At 33.2% G+C, this 18,569-nt stretch overlaps 2 protein-coding genes across 3 annotated transcripts; both read right to left on the bottom strand.

Moving 5' to 3' along the window:
• Positions 1-670: 670 nt before the first annotated feature.
• Positions 671-2,436, bottom strand: LOC108465543 (WUSCHEL-related homeobox 6-like). Its single transcript, XM_017765893.2, has 4 exons — positions 2,094-2,436; positions 1,660-1,983; positions 1,506-1,585; positions 671-1,211 (listed from the first exon to the last, which is right to left on the bottom strand). The coding sequence occupies exons 1-4, from the start codon at positions 2,215-2,217 to the stop codon at positions 864-866; spliced, it is 876 nt and encodes a 291-aa protein (XP_017621382.1). The 5' UTR covers positions 2,218-2,436; the 3' UTR covers positions 671-863.
• A 5,946-nt stretch (positions 2,437-8,382) lies between these two features.
• Positions 8,383-11,340, bottom strand: LOC108465542 (uncharacterized). 2 transcript variants are annotated; one of them, XM_053021124.1, is made up of 7 exons: positions 11,161-11,340; positions 10,247-10,432; positions 10,082-10,134; positions 9,908-9,986; positions 9,689-9,827; positions 9,284-9,397; positions 8,383-9,055 (listed from the first exon to the last, which is right to left on the bottom strand). In XM_053021124.1, the coding sequence occupies exons 2-7, from the start codon at positions 10,408-10,410 to the stop codon at positions 8,864-8,866; spliced, it is 741 nt and encodes a 246-aa protein (XP_052877084.1). In that variant the 5' UTR covers positions 10,411-10,432; positions 11,161-11,340; the 3' UTR covers positions 8,383-8,863. The 2 variants fall into 2 exon arrangements, with proteins under 2 accessions (XP_052877084.1, XP_017621378.1); XM_017765889.2 differs by having other exon boundaries at positions 10,247-10,482; positions 11,161-11,335.
• Positions 11,341-18,569: the final 7,229 nt, after the last annotated feature.

Below are 18,569 nucleotides of genomic sequence, written 5' to 3'. Positions count from 1 at the left end.
ATGTCTGGGTTTTTCAAGAGGTGAAAGGACAAAACGTCTAACAGGTGTCATCAAGGTCAACCCTTGCTTCTGTTTTTGACCTTTTGTCGGTAAAACAACAGTAATAACCTAATTCTACAGATCAGATAGATACATAATGCAAGAAAATTATAACACCAATATATGGATTAATTGAGACTATTTTCTCATATACTACTCTGCAATCTCAAATAATATTCAAACAGTTGAACAACCATTGACATTAATGTCCATGTTCCTTGTGACATTACTCTAATGTGTAGCACTTTGATGGGTTTGATTAGTCTCCAAAGGAAAGGAGATATTCAATATTGCATTTGGACTAGTTTACTGTTAGTTCAGTACGAATTTAATTCCCTAGGAATATATGGAATTGAACATACATGATAAAAACAAAAATATTACTGACATATACCTGAAAACCCCCAGATATGTGCAGTCCAAATTTTAGGTCACTTTACATCAAACTCTTTCACATCTTTCTCCTGTTATCTGTCTCCCCATGGCCTTCTCATCTCTCTTTCATTTTTGTGTTGCTCAATGAGTTGTATGAAATAGACAAAAACAAAGAGAAATTCTGTAATTTTTTGCATCGTTTAAAGGAAAATGAAGGAGGCTCTTCCTTGGTTTAGCCAACATGGTCCAGAATGCGTTTTAAGGCAAAGCCCAAAAATAACTACATGTCCTTATCTCACAATTGCACCATGCGTGACAGACACAGATGAAACAGTCCCTAGTTCCCCACAACAAAACAAAACTAATACAGCCTTAACCATCTTTACTTAAATGGAAAACTAGTATTTAATTGCTGCACTTGTAGCCACATGCTAAGCTACTCTTCTTCTTCAGTTCTTCAGAGGAAGAAACTCGAAATACTGGTTTGGGGTTGTACTTATGGTTCTGATGGGACCTTGGGTGTCTTTGTTGCTGATATTAATGCCGTTTCCATCGTTGCTTCCAAGGGGAAACAGCTCGAGGGTCTGATCTTCTCTGTTTTCATCTTCAAGAGTGGTAATTTTTTCTTGGTGGGGTTTGAATGAACATAAATTTTTCTGAGTGTCCAATGAAGCTGTTGTGGTGGTGTTGGTGAGGTCAATTGGTGTACAACACAACTCCATGCGTAATTCCTTCTCCTCAATTTCCATCCACTCATTTCCTTCACTTTTTGGAAATCCATGCGTCCAAATGAATTCCTACGCAATAGAAAAAAAAAAAAAAAGACAAAAAGAAAGTAATTAAAGCTGATCATAAACATGCTCAGCTCACAATAAATCCAAAAATATTCAGTCATTTCATAAACAACAGCCCCAACAGAAAGTAAGAAATGCAGCTTTTAGACCTCTCTTTTCCCAACATACTAACAAATGCTTTTTCATCTTTTTTTTTTCCCTTGACTTTATTTTGAAAACCTTTGACCTTTTGATCTAATAATAATTAGCTTCTATAATTATGCCTTGCAGTAAGCAATAATATGGCATGAAACAAACCTCTGAAAATTTTCTAACGTTTGAAGGAGAACCCTTGTTTGTCGGTGTAATTTCGCAGCATCCTACTGGCAACGAAAATACTAGTAAAACAAAAAGAAATCTCGTCACTTCTCTTTCAAAACATTCATGTTTAAATTCTATGTATATAGGTTACCGGATTCCTTCTTTTCCAAGCTTTCGGTATCACATTGTTGTTGTTCTTCTTCAGTCTTGAGTTGACGGCGGCGTTTTTGACGTTCTCTTGCTTTATGGTTTTGGAACCAGTAGAAAACATTCTTCCCTTCGATCTTCCCGAACCTCCGAAGCCGCGTCGCAATTTGTTGGATTTGTGCTGCCGACGGAGTCCGTGTTCCACGTCGGTAGAGTTCCTCAAGGGTCAGTAACTGCTCCGGCGTTGGATTCCAACGTGAACTCCCTAATGGCTGCTGCTGCTGACTGTTCAATTCTGTCGTATGACTAACCTCATTTGCATTACTTGCTATACCAACAACAAGAAATTATCAATATATTCTGTTTTAACAAGAGATCATTTAAAAGAACAATGGAGAAAAATGAATGACAAGTTTAAAAAAAAGAAATAGGATTTACCCAAATCACCATGATTCAAAGCTAAAAGGTTGGTGGTGTTAGTAGGGTTAGGATCCAAGGGTGAAGGCTTCGCAATGTTGAATGAATGAGACAAGTTGAGGTCAGTGATATGGGGATATCCCATTTTTGAAGAAGCAACAGGTTATTGAGCTGTGCTGTGAAGTTCGTAAAGAAAAAAATATTAAAGGTGATAAGATTGAGACTCAAATTAAGGTTGCTAAAAAGTGAGAGAAAAAAGAAAGAAAAAAAGGAAAAAAGAGAGTAAGCATTGGGTTTAAGAAGGGGATGCTACTTCTCAGTAATAATATCGCTTTGTCTCTCCCTAGCGCTCGTACTCGCATCAGAAGACAATGTGAAAATAGAAAAAGAAAAAGAAAGTAAATAAAAAGTAAACATTGTTTCTACTTTTAGACGGGACACCTAGGGTTTAAAACATTTTTATTATTTTTACACGCTAAAAGGATGCAGGTTGGAGTGTAATTAAGAGTTTATTATCAAACTATCCAAACCAATCAAATCAATCGATAAAATTGAGAATTATTTGAATTATAGATTTAATGAAAATAAAACATTTAAATGATTTGTAAATTGGTATGAATTGATTTAATTGGATTAAATTTTGATTAAATTAATTTTTAATTTTTAAATGATTTATTTATTTTGAGTTAAATGGATTGGTTGAACTAAAAATTAGTGAGTTAACCGATTCGACTATCAATTCGATTTAAAAATATTGTTTATTATCTCCCAATAAATTATTTAAAATATATTTATATCCGAACATCTCTTAAAGTTCTTGATTAAAGATTTAAAATTATTTTGAATTTAGATTATATAGTTTTAAAAATTAATTAATTAGGTTAATCATTTTGATTTTCCCATCACATTAAAATAAATTTTAAAATGTAATCTTATTTACTTACTATTTTATAGTTACGTAATTAAGTAAGAATCACTTAAAAATCACGAGGTATGTGTAGTTGATATGTTACGATACATCTAAATATAGATATATATATATATATATATATATATATATATATTAGATTATATTACATTTTACCGTGGGATGAAATATATACAATAAATAGAGTTTCATCATATATAAATAATTTTTAAATTTTATATAAAAATAAAATTATTCTTAAAATAATACTTATTGCTTAATAAAAACAATGAGCTTTTATAATTAAATTTAAACTTAATTGATATGTGATATGTATACAATCAATCTTTTATATACACTAAATATGTACAACTAAAAAAACAATATGCAACGTGGAGAGTGGCATGGCCTTGCTATTTTAATTCATCACAATATTGAGTCTCTCTTTGGGAGAGTAGGGGTAGTGTCGTTGTAAGACTTTGGAGTTAGTTTGAGGTTTCGATGGATGGAGTGACTGGCAAGTAATTGAGGGGAGTAGTATATATAAGGAGGATGGCGCGACAAACTATGAAGGACAACTTTGAAACAGAAAAGTAACGTTGAATTGGGATGTGATTAAGAATGCTAGAGGTTGAAATTAAGTAAAACTTGATTTAATTTCAAGAAGTTAAAAAAAAATTGAGTTAATTGAGTTAAATTATTTGAGTTATTCGGTTTTCTGAATTAACTCGAATAAATAATTCGATTTTTCAAGTTCGAATTGAGTTGAATTTTACAACTCGAATAAAAAATTAGTTCAAATACCTATTAGATCCTTGTCAATTTTGAAAATAAAAAAATGTCCATTAACAACAAAATATAAAAAAATCAAAATAACCTTCAACTTTTCAAAATATTTATAAAAAATTCTCCAATTTTTTTACAAAAATTATATAAAAGTGTAAAATTTAAGAATTTTAAAGAATTTTCAAAATGGTAAATTTAACGCCTTAAACAAGTAAATTACCAAAATCAAGATTATGATACTCTTATACCTACACCACATACCCAAAACACATGTCCTTTAGCGACATTTGTCCTTCCACCCTTTATCATGGATGAACTTGAGTCTAGTGGGCTTCATGTTGCATCATATCTCCATTGAGCATATATGGGATGCACGTGGAGATATAGAATAATTGATTACCCAGTTTTCTTAAGACATCATGTTACATCCATTATTCGACCCGATCGTCAAGTCTAAGCTAAGGGATGTCATATTCATTGCTAGAGCAACTACGATAAATTTATATTTAAATTATGCAATTTATTGAAACGAGTCAAACAATTATACATACAGTGTGAAATACAATCATTCCCAAGCTTTGTATGAAATTACATAAGCTCTAAAGCAAATTTAAAACCAAAGAAGGACTAAAATAAAAAGTCCCAAAATTTCAGGATTGACGTCGCGATATGAGGGAGTTCCTTGTTACGACGTGACTCACTGTTTGATTTTGTCGCAACAACGTAAATTCTCGCCGCGCCATGACATGGGCTCAAGCTCGTCCTGACAACTCATGATTGGTGTCTCAACATGGTTTTCTCGTCGTGACGACGTTCGAATGATGTCACCTACTATTTTGGCAAAAATGTACCAAATAGTAGTCAATGCAATCCCAACTTTCAATTTCTTATTTCATGCCTAAGTCAAACATGTTTTGAAAAAATTAGTCAAATTTCATACCAAATCATTCTCTTTTACTCTACAAAATTCAACTAATTCATCAAGCCTTAATTGGTACCAAATCACTTCATTCAAATCTAACAATACATGCAATTCTACTTAGCATTTCAAGCTTCCAAATCTACAATCACCTAACATTTCATACTAATTCCATAAAAAAAAAAAGACCATTTCTTATCTATCAAACTCAAACAGATTCATATTAACACAAGTATGCCAACCATTCCAACACAACTAATCTTATAGCAAATCGTATTCATAGCATATCACTTATCATTCATTCAAGCTATTAAATATACTTACTTAATCCACATATCATAAACACCATAATATATACACATGGTTCATACCATTACCAAAATCATGCCAACATATATACATAATACATCAAAATACCATTTCATCGTTCAAATTTAGCATTATATAAACATAAGACTTCCTTTGGTGCATGTCATTGAAAATTTCATTGAACTAACGAGAAACATCACCAACTTGCTTTGTCCAAGATTATAGTTGGATGCTATTATCAATAGACAAACACAATCAAAACTTAACATGTGCATGAAAAACAAAACCGTATGTTAAGTATAACTCAGTGGTATTTACATAATTCGAACGTTATAATATAACTAGACTTGTCCAACCAGGTCAGGTTTGGGCCAGGCCTTGACAAAATTTTAGGCCAGTTTGATAGACCCGGGCCCAACCCGGCCCAAAAAATGGGCCTAAAATTTTGCTCAAGCCCAGCCTGCCCGTATTAATTTTTTTATATAATTTTTAAAAAATATATAATACATTAAAAATGCTAAAAATACTTAAATAAATGTTTCTCACCAAATTGAAAATAAATTAAAAAATTATACTTAAATAATACTAACATAGGTGCAACTTAACAAGCAAATGCCTCTAAAATAGTAGCGAAATTAACAATAAAATAGGAGTATACAATATCCAAACAATAACAACAAAATAGTAGCAACATAATAATAAAATAACAGCAAAAATAATGAGAAAACAATAAGAAAACAACATGTTTTTTTTTTCTTTTTGCAAATTGGGTCAGTTTGGGCCAAGCTTGGGTAAAAAAAGTCTTACCTGAGGCTTGACCAATTTTTTTTCAAGCCCATTTTTCGGACCTACATTTTTACTCAAACCCGTCTACGTAAGTTATTCAAATGTATGAGTTAAAGATCAAATATTAATATGCAAGTTATCATGTCAATTATATTAGTTCTTATATTCATTATCCCAATCAAATTCAATTCACTAGTATAAAAACATAAACCATTTCATATCATATCACTTTTGAAATCTCAACCGTTGGTTGTCACATTCTAGTTCAAATTTCTGACCTTATAAGTACGATGAACATAATCAATCATCTTTTCAGTTCATTTTACATATCATCATCCTGTATTATGTTTTTAATTCCTTATTAACCTGATTCAGATACAGATGAATGTATGAATCCAACCAATCACAACGGTTTGGCATCTAGTGCCTATCAGATAAATCCAAAATAGTAAGTTGTACCCAATGCTAGTCGTATAACCAACATACATGTGTGCCCAACACTCCTTGACTCGTAGTTGTAATAACCCTGTACTCTTCCCATCTTATAACATGCCAACTATATTCGACTCTGCTCAAACAATTTATAAGGTAACCATTTCTCAATTTCATTTATAAGTGAATTCCTCAATTCCATATCATAATCTCATCACCCAATCATCAATTCACATATCACCATATAGATTCAATTTCACACTCATAACAATATACAATATTTTCAAATTTATTCAATTTAGACTTGATCACAAACAATCAATCCCAATCGAATCAAAATTTCAATTTATAGTATACAATATTTTCAAATTTACTCAATTGCGAATTTACACAAAATTTATATATATTTTCAATTTAGTCCCTAAAACTGAGGCTAACTTAACTTTCAATCTAGAACTCAAAATTTCAACCCAATTTCACAAAAGTCCAATTTGGACATCCTATTTCTCATTTCTACCAAAAATTTTGAAATTTATGCATTTTAGTCTCTATTGTACAAAACTATAAATTAACTTCATAATTTAGTTCTTTTTCACTTCTAAACTTAAAATCTATCAATTTAGTACCTAAAACTTTAAAGATTCATCAATAACATTTTGCCAAAACTTTAACAATTTTTAAAAATAACACACAGATTAACTAAATTAAGGTCCCAAGATTTCAAAAATATAAAAACCCTTAATGCCCACATCCCCTTCTTCTCTTTCTCTAAATTCGGCCAAAAAAGATAAAAACACAATGTCTTCTCTTTCTCCCCACTTTCATGTTTTGTTCAACGTTTTATGTTTTAGTTCATTTTAATTTAATTAAATTTTTCATACAAAATTCAGAGAAATCATGCCACCACCGTCCACTATTATTTGCATGGTGGTTTAATTTACACTTAAGTCCCTTGTCCATGTTTTAATTAAGGATTTTTTAGCAATTGAACTTTTACCACTTTTACAATTTAGTCATTACACCTTAATTAATCATTAATTTGATAAAATTACCTATCTAAAGTTCGATTCATCTACTATATAACTCCATAAATATTTATATTAAATATTTACAAATTCGGTTTATAAAAATAAAATTTTGAAATCGTATTTTCTGACACCACTAACTTTCTAATCGTTATACATCATATCTTAGGACGCATCACTGTCGAAACCAAATAAGATCTCACTATCAATAGTCCGTAAACACGTAGGCAACCTTGTCTCCTAGTATAAAAGTCCCATGCAACAGCTCATGAGGTTAGATCCACTCCCAGACCAAAAAACCTTCTTCTTCCCTTTAACTCTCTCACGGGAAAACCCCGTTCTTAGTGGCTTTCCACCTCATCCCAAGTGAACCACCAATAAAACCACTACTTTCTTCCCTTATTAATCCAACAGGTTAACAGTTGGTGCAGTGAACGTGGACAACCGTGAGCTTGATACCAACATCCCCCACCAATGAGCTTGATCCCACTAGTAATCAGCAAACCCAAGACCCTTTGAAAGAGGTACCACTCTAGGATTTACCATCTCAAAACCAAACAAATTGAGTACAAGATTCCATGCATGTCAATCGAAACATTCATCAACAAACCCGATTCAATCCTAATGCACAAACTCAAAAAACTCCTTACCAATTTAACCAATTTTAGCAGTATTATCAATATCCACCACCATGGTGTTACAGTCATCCACACCTATACCAGTGCTTCTCTAGTTGACCAAGGATCACAAAACACCCACTCAATATCCCAACGATACATTGACATGCAAGAAAGAATGAAGGTGATGGAGCAACAAATATCTTCACAACAAAGAAGATATGAAGAGCAATAAAAATTTGTTCGGGGGCTGCATGAAAGACAAGCCAAGTAGATGAAAGGAATGAAAAGCTCATAAAAGAGTTAAAAGCGACTAGAGCTGCTCGAAGGCAAGATCCATTGCATAGAGAAGAGGAGAATATCCATCCCACTCACAAGCATCAACATGATAACAAAGGTAATGATGATCTTGATGATAATGTAGATGATAATGATGTTGACGAGGCTATTAACGATAGTCAAAGTTGGAATTTTAGTAGAAGCACACTAGAAGAAAAGATAGAACAGTTAGAAAAAACACATGCGGAAATATCAAAAGTATTAGTCATTGAGTTTAGTTAAGAAATATACAAATGAACCCTTGGCTAGTGAAATACTACGTCGTAATGTTCTTCCAACTCTTAAATTCCCTAAATTATCGTATGATGGTCGAGTTGACCCCAAGATCATTTGGCGCATTATGTGAATCATATGAACATTTTGGTTGCTTCAGATTAGGTGGAGTGCATGGCATTCTCGGTGACATTGAAAGATTCAGCTCAGGCTTGGTATATGTAGCTTCTGTAAAATTTCATCATTAGTTTCAAGCAATTGGCGGACTTATTCATGAGCAAATTCTTGGGAACAAGACACTACAACAATTGCCAACGTATTTAATGCCAATCAGGCAACGTGAAGATGAATCTTTACGAGATTTTGTAAAGAGATATTCCAGAGCTCTTAGGAATCGGGATAAACAAATAATAGTTATAGATATAAAGATTGTCCTACTATAATTTATATATAACACACTACTCAAGAAGCTTGTTACACGTGCCAACACCGACAGCTGCTGCAAGATGCCATGCAGCATGAATGAAAGGAGTCCTAGGAAAGACATCGTCTGCAATGAAAAGAACACCTCCCAACAGTGATGACATCTTATGAACATTGTGAGCCATCCTTAATTCTGGGTATTTCAATGCTCTTTTTGCAAATGCCACCTGAAATGCAGGAACACGACATTGGACATGTTTTCAGTACCACGGAACAGCTTCAGCCTTGAAGGTAACTCCATTAAATTATAATGCTAAGTTGGAGCAAAGATTAGGCAGTTGAAGACTTGGAAAATAATGAGATCGAACCTATTGTTGTAATGGAAAAATAATAGGATCCCAGACTGTTTTTTATTAAATAAAAAACCAAGTGAGATATAAACTAGATAGTTATACCTCCATCATTCCAGTGTGAACAGCTGAAACCATCAGAGGTTGAACAGGTAGAAGTAAAGCAGAAGCTGCCATCAATAACTTCGGATTCTCATTTCTAAGAGCTCTTGATAGACACTGCAAAAAAGGATTGGAATGAGAAATGTGAAAACAGAACTGCACAAGTTTCAGCAGGTAGCATTCAAGTCTAAAAAAGCAGCATACCCACAATGCCCTAATAAACATTCATTTTTATGTTTGGAATTGATAAAGTTGATAACGAGTAAACATGTTACTATTCAGAAGCATAACTTCAGTCTACAACATGTATGAGGATTATTCAAATTCACTATTTCCAAAATTCATTCACATTTATAATCTTTCCCGAGTTTTAATCTTCAAAAAGATATGAATTTAGTCTGAACTTACCACAGTAGCAGTGGCAATCATTGTGTAGTCAGCCCACCTTAAATACATCCTCAGCTTTCCTCTGGAAGAATGATACAAAGTAGAGGCAACTCCAACTCCGATTAGTGAATTAGCATACAGCTTAGAGTTCAAATTTCTCCTGTATCCAAGTAAACAAAGTATTAATAAGAAAAGGTAATATGGTATCTTGTTCATGAAGCAAATTAAGGAGACTATTACCTCGGGGCTTGGATCCCAAGAACTATAAAAGGAAGTGAGGTTAACACATTAGCCACTGTTTCTTGAAAATTCTGATCCCCTGACAAAAGCTTTCGAGGGTAAGCAATGTACAAATTTTATATGACAGAATGGCCGAGCTGAGACACACAAAAACAAGCACAAACAGTATCATACCTTTCATACAACATCTTACTGGCCTTAAACAAGATGGCCTCTGCTGCCATACTCTGAAAAGTAAGTATAAGCAAGTACGTTATGCTGTGTCACTAGTACATGTGACTATCTACAAAGAAATTGCCGGAGTACGGATTCAAACAGATTGTTTGATGCATAACTTACTGCATCAATAGTGGTTGATTTGCTGTAAAAAATGATTTATCATGAGTGGATTGGAATTCCCTTTGTTGGTTTATCTCCTCCAATGCAAAAGGTGAACGAGGAACCACTTGCACTCCATTTACACCGTCTAAGGCTTTACTAGGCCTCAACGCTGTGCAAAACATTTTACCTGCCAGCAAGAACTTGCTGGCAACAGAGGGAAGACGAATGCAAGAAGCAACTTATATGACCAATCTCTGTACGATTAAAAGAAGCAGAAATATATATTGAAATCACATTCAATAAATTAAAAGCATAGATAAGGCTTCTACAAAAAACACTAACTTCAAGGATTGACCAGCTAGAGGTTTGTATCACGCTTCTATTAAGCTCAACGAGTTCACCTTCCCCCATGAGGTTTTTCCCTTTCATATTGAGAAAAGAATGATAATGTCTCTCTTTGGCTAAAACAACACTCAATATTTTGTTAAACAAATAAAGCATAAAAATAGTAGATTAATCCTACTTAAATAAGATTAAACTCATATATAAGGTCATGGCAATGAACATATCATCGTTCATTAATCCAAAAATGTACAAACTCAATAGAGCCTCATCAGATTTTTTAAGATCCCATTAAAGGAGAAATATGAGTTCAAAGTTTAAAGCTTGAGATAACCCAAATGAAGTTTTTGTCCAAAGCATTCAACCCAAATTCTAAAATCAAATAATCATATAGTATCATGCACTTAATTTTCCAGATATCCCCAAGCATCGACATTCAAAAAGAAGGAAGGAAACACAAAAATGGGTTCTCAAAATACAAGCGAAACAGGCAACTCTACATAAAAAAAGAGAAAGCAAGAAATGAAGATTATGGAGAACAAAACAGAAATATACTGTAAGTTTTGTTTAAGAAAGAGAGAAAGTGATACCTGGAAAGATGTGAGAATTTAAATGAAAGAAGGAAGGAAGAAAGGAAAAGAGAGATTAATGTAGTGTGAATTACGGTTATAGAGAATTAAAGAAAGGCAGGAGAGTCGGGTGGGTAGTTGTTTACTTTTAAAGACTAAAACAGCATCAGGAAGGGGAGATGCGGATGACTCACGAATCTTCTTCATATAACGGTCCGCATATTCGCTTTTAGTTCTGTTGCCTAATCAACCCTCGCCACCTATGCTATTCGTATACGATTTACTTACGTTTATTCTGCAAATTGTATTTTTTTTCTCAAGACTTTCTAAAAAATAAAAATAAAAATTAACTTATTAAAAGAATTTGAGTTCATTGTTTTTGGAAAAAGCTTATAATATTCTTTTTTAAAACTACTTAAGGTATCAATGGTTACACTATCACGAGTTACAATAATAAGATAGAAAAATGAATGCACTAAAGAATTCGGTAAAATTTATTTGAAACTAAAATAGTGATGGAGTATATGCAATAGATTTGTCGAGCAATCCCTCAATCCTATAGACTTAATCCAACTTGAGTTAAATTCGGATAAAATTTTTATTTTTCGAATTGGCTACGCACGAATGAAATTTAATTTAAATAAAAATATTTTTAAATTTAAATTTAATTATAAAATATATAAATAAAAATATAAAATATAATTTTAATAGTTTATTAATTTTAACTATGAAAAGGGTAAACACGTAGAGCTGACTCTGTTTTGACTCGAAAACAGGCTTAGAATTATGTTTTTTTTTTAAAATTAAGTTGTAGTTGACATCACTTGACCTAACCTCATTATTTAACGCAACATAAAGTACAAACCTATTTCTTAATAGTCTCCTGCAGTACTCCAAAACTTGTATTAATGTAAATAAAATCAACCCAAGTGTTTAAAAATAAGTTATTTTAAAATTTTTATTCTTAGAGTGAATATTTGATAAATTGATAATTTATTTTTATTTTATAAATAATTTTAAAAATTGACCATTACAAAACTCTTGTTAATTCTTTAATTCTGCTTGGCATTAAATATTTTTTTCTTATTCTTAATGTTTAAAAAATATTTATATTACGGAAATTTTGAAAGAGAAACCTAGAATTAATTTTGACTTTTAAGATTGCGGTTATGTCTAGTGTTGTTCCATTAAAAAAGCCTCCGCAGGACAATATTGCTTATGTGGCTATCTTTTACTCACATTGGGTCTCATTTAGTAATATTAATTTCCAACACTTCATTTACTCAGTCACATTTAAAAATCAAATTTTTTATTAAATCTTGTCCCTAAACTTTGAGAGGGAAAGAGACTTTATATCCAAAAACAGAAAAAGTGGGTAGCTAGCTGACCTATGTTGATATTCCAATTCTAAAATGAAACTGGAGTCCGAAAATAACATTAACTCTTTTATATTATACATAGGTTATTGGTAATGCAAAAAATTGTCTGTTACAATAAAGTCATTGGAATCCAACTGTTATAATATAATTGTTGGAATGTGACCGTTGCAATATGACCATTAGAATATGACCGTTGCTTCCTCGATTTTCATGTGGTAGATCAATTCCTTCAACAATCATATTGCAACAGTTGATTGATCGAGCCTTCCCTCTCGAACTTGACACATTATCTCAAGTTCCTCTAGGCTCTTTTTAATGGAACAACAAAAGGCATAATTAGTTTAAATATGACCGTTGGTTCTTATTATTTTGATAGCTTATTCTTATAATTTAGCCCCCTCCTATGCTTGAGACATTATCTCAAGTTGGTTCTTATGATTTTCTTAGCTAGATCAATCAACTGAAATAGACAAGAGGGGGTAAATTGGCCTTTTAAAATTTTGTGGAACCAAGAAGGAAGAGATGAGACAATGAACATAAAAATTTAGAGCTGTTCAACCTTAATTGCCTACCCCACTAACTTAGCTTTCCACAACTAAGGATTTTATCAAATTCATTAATTTGATCAAGCTTTGAGAATAAGGTTTAACCTTACAATTCCTTTAAGATTTTTACTCAAAATTTAAGACTTAACCCCTTTCAAAAGAGTAAACAAATGAGAAAACAAAGAGACAATCCTTGCACGATTAGGATGTTTGCTAGTTAAACACTCACATAATAAAAACATTAAAAAAAAACAAAGAATTGCTCACAAGTGTTTGTAAGAAAAATAAGAAGAAATTGACGCACAAAAGGTTGATAAAAATTGTTGATCTTTCTTGATAGCTTTTGATATTTTGTAATCTCTCTTCTTATTGTAGAAGATTTAGAAACTTGTATTTATAGCTCCTAATAGATTTCCAACAGTTTGGGTTGGTGGGAATTTGAATAAAGTCATTGAAGACGTAAAAACCAATGCATTAATGTGTCTTGCAACAACATGTGTCGATACCTTCAAAGGGGTATCGATAGTTTGGGCATTTAATGCCTAAATTTAGTGATCGTTAAAACTTATAGTATCAATACAATAGAGGAAACATTGATACTTGCTATAAGGTGTCAATACCTTGGGGAGGGTATCAATACTTTGTTAAGAGTATCGATACTTTTGATTTTTGCTCGATTTTCCTGAACTTTGAAGCTCAAATTGATATCGATACTTGGTATAAGTATCGATACTTTTGGATAGGGAGCAATTTTCACTTGTTAAAAAAATGTTTGACATATTTGTTACTCAATTTGAATTTGTTCAAAATATTTTCTAAGTGGCTGATGAGTATATTTAAATTTTATCTCTTAGAAATATTTTGAAATAAATTGTCACTTGAAATTCATCAAATCTTATTCAAAACATTATCTTTGTTATATCAAAAAATTATAAAATGAAGCTTAGTTTAGCAATCTCCCTTTATATATATATATATATATAAACACTTTTATAAATTTTGTTTTTGAGTAAAGTACTCCCCCAATTTCAATTAAAAGCTCGATTTTGTTTTTGAAAATGGTCACAAACTTATAGAGATTAATATACCAACCAATTTACCACATTTCTCCCTTTTTCTATAGCAAAATAAACAAATAAAGCTTAAGATATAAAGAAAATTGTTAGTCCAATGATAAATAGAAAAAAATAAAGAACAAGAAACTAACATAAAACTCCAAAGTATCTCAAAATACTAAGTTAACATAAAGAAAATTGTTAGTCCAATGATAAATAGAAAAAAAAAAATAAAGAACAAGAAACTAACATAAAACTCTAAAGTATCTCAAAATACAAAGTTAACATTTAGTGCAACAAGCATAAAAGTAGGAAAAGAAAACACTGTAAAATATCCAATTAAACCATGAAAATGCATGATATGCAAGATGAGTCCTAACTATCTTGAGGAGGTTGTAGTGGAGGAAATAGAGACATAAGATTAGCTATGTGTTCCTCTATTGTAGATATCGTAGCATCTATGCCACTAACAACATCTCGTAATGAGCTAATAGCTTCAAGGATGGCTGAAGTCTTGACCAAAAATTGAGCGTCTTAAGCTGGAGCTTGCGCAGGAGGTGGAATAGGATCACCTCCTTTAACATCCTCCTTATCATTATCATGGGGTTTGGTTTGAGTAGCCTTCAACCATGCGCCTGTGCTAGGGTCCTTCTTGTAGCCAATGTGACGAAGCGTTCCAATGCCAAAACGTAGAGGATTTGCCAATGAAGGATCAACTTGGGTGGGAATTTTTAGACGTTTGAATATATATGAGAGAGATATATATGAGAGATAGGTTCCAAAGGGCAAGGTGATAGCATTGGTATTGTAACACTCCTCACCCGTATCCGATGCTGGGATAGGGTTCGAGACATTACCTGAACTTTTCATTTAAAACATGCTGACTCGACTCACCAGGTTTAGCTCTGAACTGGAACTTACAAGCATTCACATTTCGTCCTTTAAATTGGCCTCCGAGGCCTTAAATATACATAGAGATGATTCGGGTTAGGACCGGGAATATTCCATAACTTTAGAAAAAAATTCTTATTTAGAAGTGTCACACGCCCGTGCATGAGGGGCCGTGTGATCAGCCACGCCCGTGTGGTCTAAGGCACGTCCATGCGTTTAACCCGTGGGCAACACTGACTTTTAGACACGGCCAAGGCACACGCCCGTGGGCTCACCCCGTGTCTAAAACTTGAACATTCTATTAAATTAACATGGCCCAAACGCATGCCTGTGTGTCCTACCCATGTACTAATTTGACTTAAAGTTTTAGGTGAAGGGGACACAAGGCCATACCACACGCCCATGGGGATAGGCCGTGTGTCACACACGACATAGAAACACGCCCGTGTATCTAACCATGTGGACTTTAATAGGCTATTTACCAAGCCTTTAATCACCCATTTTTACTCCTTTTTCTTAAAAGATACCAAATTCAAAGTAAAACATGATTATACACTTGTAAATGATCTTGATGAAATTAGTTGTATGGAAACCTTATATCATTGGTTTCATTCAAAAAGGTTATTTCCCATCTAGTATTTATGGGTTCTTATGTTATTGTAACACATTCAAAACTTGGCTCGTTTTTGAACTCTTTGCCACTTGAAGCAACCCATCATAATGGAGCATAAACATGCATATAAAGGCAGGTCATAGCCTACTTTCAAATATGCCAATTTCCATGGCCTTGTACAAAAAGATGAATGTATCTTTACATGCCTTCATTTGGCAATTCAAATGACTCATATGACAAAATACTCAAAGCTCTATACATGCCATTAACAAAATAGAAGTGTCTTTATACCAAAGCTTGACTAGTTGATAGTGTGTTGACTCTCCAATCGTTTTCCAATCTTTATGAGTCCTCGAGCTCTGTAAAACAGGGAAAAGAGAGGGGGTAAGCATTTTCATGCTTAGTAAGCTCAAATAACTGGAAAGTACACTTACCGAGTAATTAGCATACATCCATACTTAATTCATGAAATCATCCATTATGAAATGATTTCCTATCATATGCACTCAATCAATGAGTTAGCCACATATTCATGTATCATATAATCTAACTAGATGAGCTCATCATTCAACATTTCATTCATATATGTATATCCCATGTCAATCTCGTTGAGTTTCTAGGAAATCTCGATGGAATACCCATTATCCGTCAATTCATAAGAATGATCATTCCATATATAAACTCCCGCGAACCTCACATCATATAGCAGGATTACCAGTCCAGGCTAAATCCCACATATCATGAACTCATAAGGTGATGTTGAGATTACTAGTCCAGGCTAAATCTCTTATAGCGACAACACCCTTAATGAGCTCGGATCTGAATTACCAGTCCAGGCTAAATTCAAACCCTAATCAAATTACGCGTCCGGGCTAAATTTGTAATGCATATATCTTCGGGAGGCTCGATCATTCAAGGAACACCCGTCCGAGCTAGATCCTTTCATAATTGAGATTAACGGATTACCCGTCCAGGCTAAATCCTTACTGTAACACATGCAGGATCTCGTTACACATATCAATCAGGGTTTATCCATCGAATCCCCTTTATCAACCTCAACCGAGATGATTATAAACAAGTCATTACCAAAGATTCATTTCATGCATCTTCATACCATCAGTAAATGAAAATTTCATGCATTCACAAATCATACAATTATGCATATTAGGGGTTTACTTTAATTTATCCGAACTTACCTGGTATTCTTTTTGGGATTGTGTTTCGGTTATTCCGAAACCTTGCGTTTACCATGATCGACCTCCGGAACTTGTTCCTCGGGGTTTATAATAGCAAAATTAACTCATTAATACCCCACATAATACATTTCAAGTTTAATGTCCACCCCGGTCCAATTGACCGTTTTGCCTCTAACTTTTGACATTTTTATGATTTAGTCCCTAAGCTCGTATAATGAAACACATGCAATTTCTATCTTACCCAAGCCTAACTGAACATTTTTCTCTCTTATGGCAACCCACATTTTTTATTATCTTCCCCATTTCTATCACACATTTACATCTTTTACAAAATAGTCCCTATAAGGGTTTCTTATGAAAACTAACTTGGAAAAGATGTTTAACACACATTAATCTTTCATATTCCTCCATAATCCATCAAAATACCAATAACTCATGCATGGGTAAATTTTTGAATATAAAATCTAGCATGAAATATGGGTAGAAATAGGAAGAGTAAGCTACCGAGATTTCAAAAATACAAAGAACATGAAAAACGGGGTTTGGGAGCACTAACTATTTAGCTTGAAAAGCTTGAAAACCCTAGCTATGGTGACCCTTGAAATTTAGCTAGATGAAGGAGAAAATGAGCTGATTTTGGATCATTTTTCCCATTTTATTTCATTAAAAAGTCTAATGACCAAAATGCCCTTATGCCATTTCCTTAAAATTTCATCCATGCAAGCCCATTTTTGTCTAAAAAATTAGAATTTGGGAAAATTACTATCCAAAACCTACTAATTCATAATCTAAAGCAATTTCATACAAATCGCTTCTAGAATCCAAGTTTTGTAATTTATTTAATTTAGTCCCTAATTTCCAATTGGATAACTTATGCTTAGAATTTCTTCATGAAACTTTAACACATGCATATACTCATATTCTAGGTCTCATAATAATCATAAAATAAATATTTTGGTGTTGGATTTGTGGTCCCGAAATTAGTATTCTGACTAGGCCCTATTTCAGGATGTTACATTTCTCCCCCTTAGGGACTTTCGTCCTCAAAAGTCTTGCCAAAAAATAGATTCGGATATTGAATTCTCATAGTTTCTTTCAGCTCCCATGTAGCCTCGACTACACCATGTCGATACCATAGAACTTTTACAAGAGCCACATCTTTATTTCTCAACTGTTTAACTTCGCGAGCCAATATCATAACCAGTTCCTCTCCATAGGTCATGTCCGGTCGAATTTCAATCTCAGTTAGTGAAATTACATGAGAGGGGTCTGATCGATATCTTCTTAACATGGATACATGGAACACATCATGAATCTTTTCCAGTTCGGGTGGCAACACCAAACGATAGGCTAACAGTCCAACCCTTTCAGTGGTCTCGTATGGTCCGATAAATCGTGGGCTCAGTTTACCTTTTTGACTAAATCTCAATACCTTTTTCCATGGAGATACTTTAAAAAATACTCTATCCCCAACTTGAAACTCAATTTCCCTTCTTTTCAGATCAGCATAAGACTTTTGCCTATCTGCTACCACTTTTAAACAATCCTGTATCACTTTAACTTTTTCTTTAGTTTCTTTAATTAGATCAACTCCATGAATCTGATTTTCCTTGAGTTCTGTCCAGTACAATAGAGTTCAACATTTCCTACCATACAAAGCCTCATAAGGTGCCATCTTCAAACTTGTTTGGAAACTATTGTTGTAGGCAAATTCTACCAATGGCAGGTATTTTTCCCAAGTACCCTGAAAT

Source organism: Gossypium arboreum, chromosome 2 (genome assembly GCF_025698485.1).
Source record: "Gossypium arboreum isolate Shixiya-1 chromosome 2, ASM2569848v2, whole genome shotgun sequence".
NCBI lineage: Eukaryota > Viridiplantae > Streptophyta > Magnoliopsida > Malvales > Malvaceae > Gossypium > Gossypium arboreum.
The sequence above is the reverse complement of the archived record's forward strand: the minus strand, read 5'-3'. Positions and strand labels throughout refer to the sequence as shown.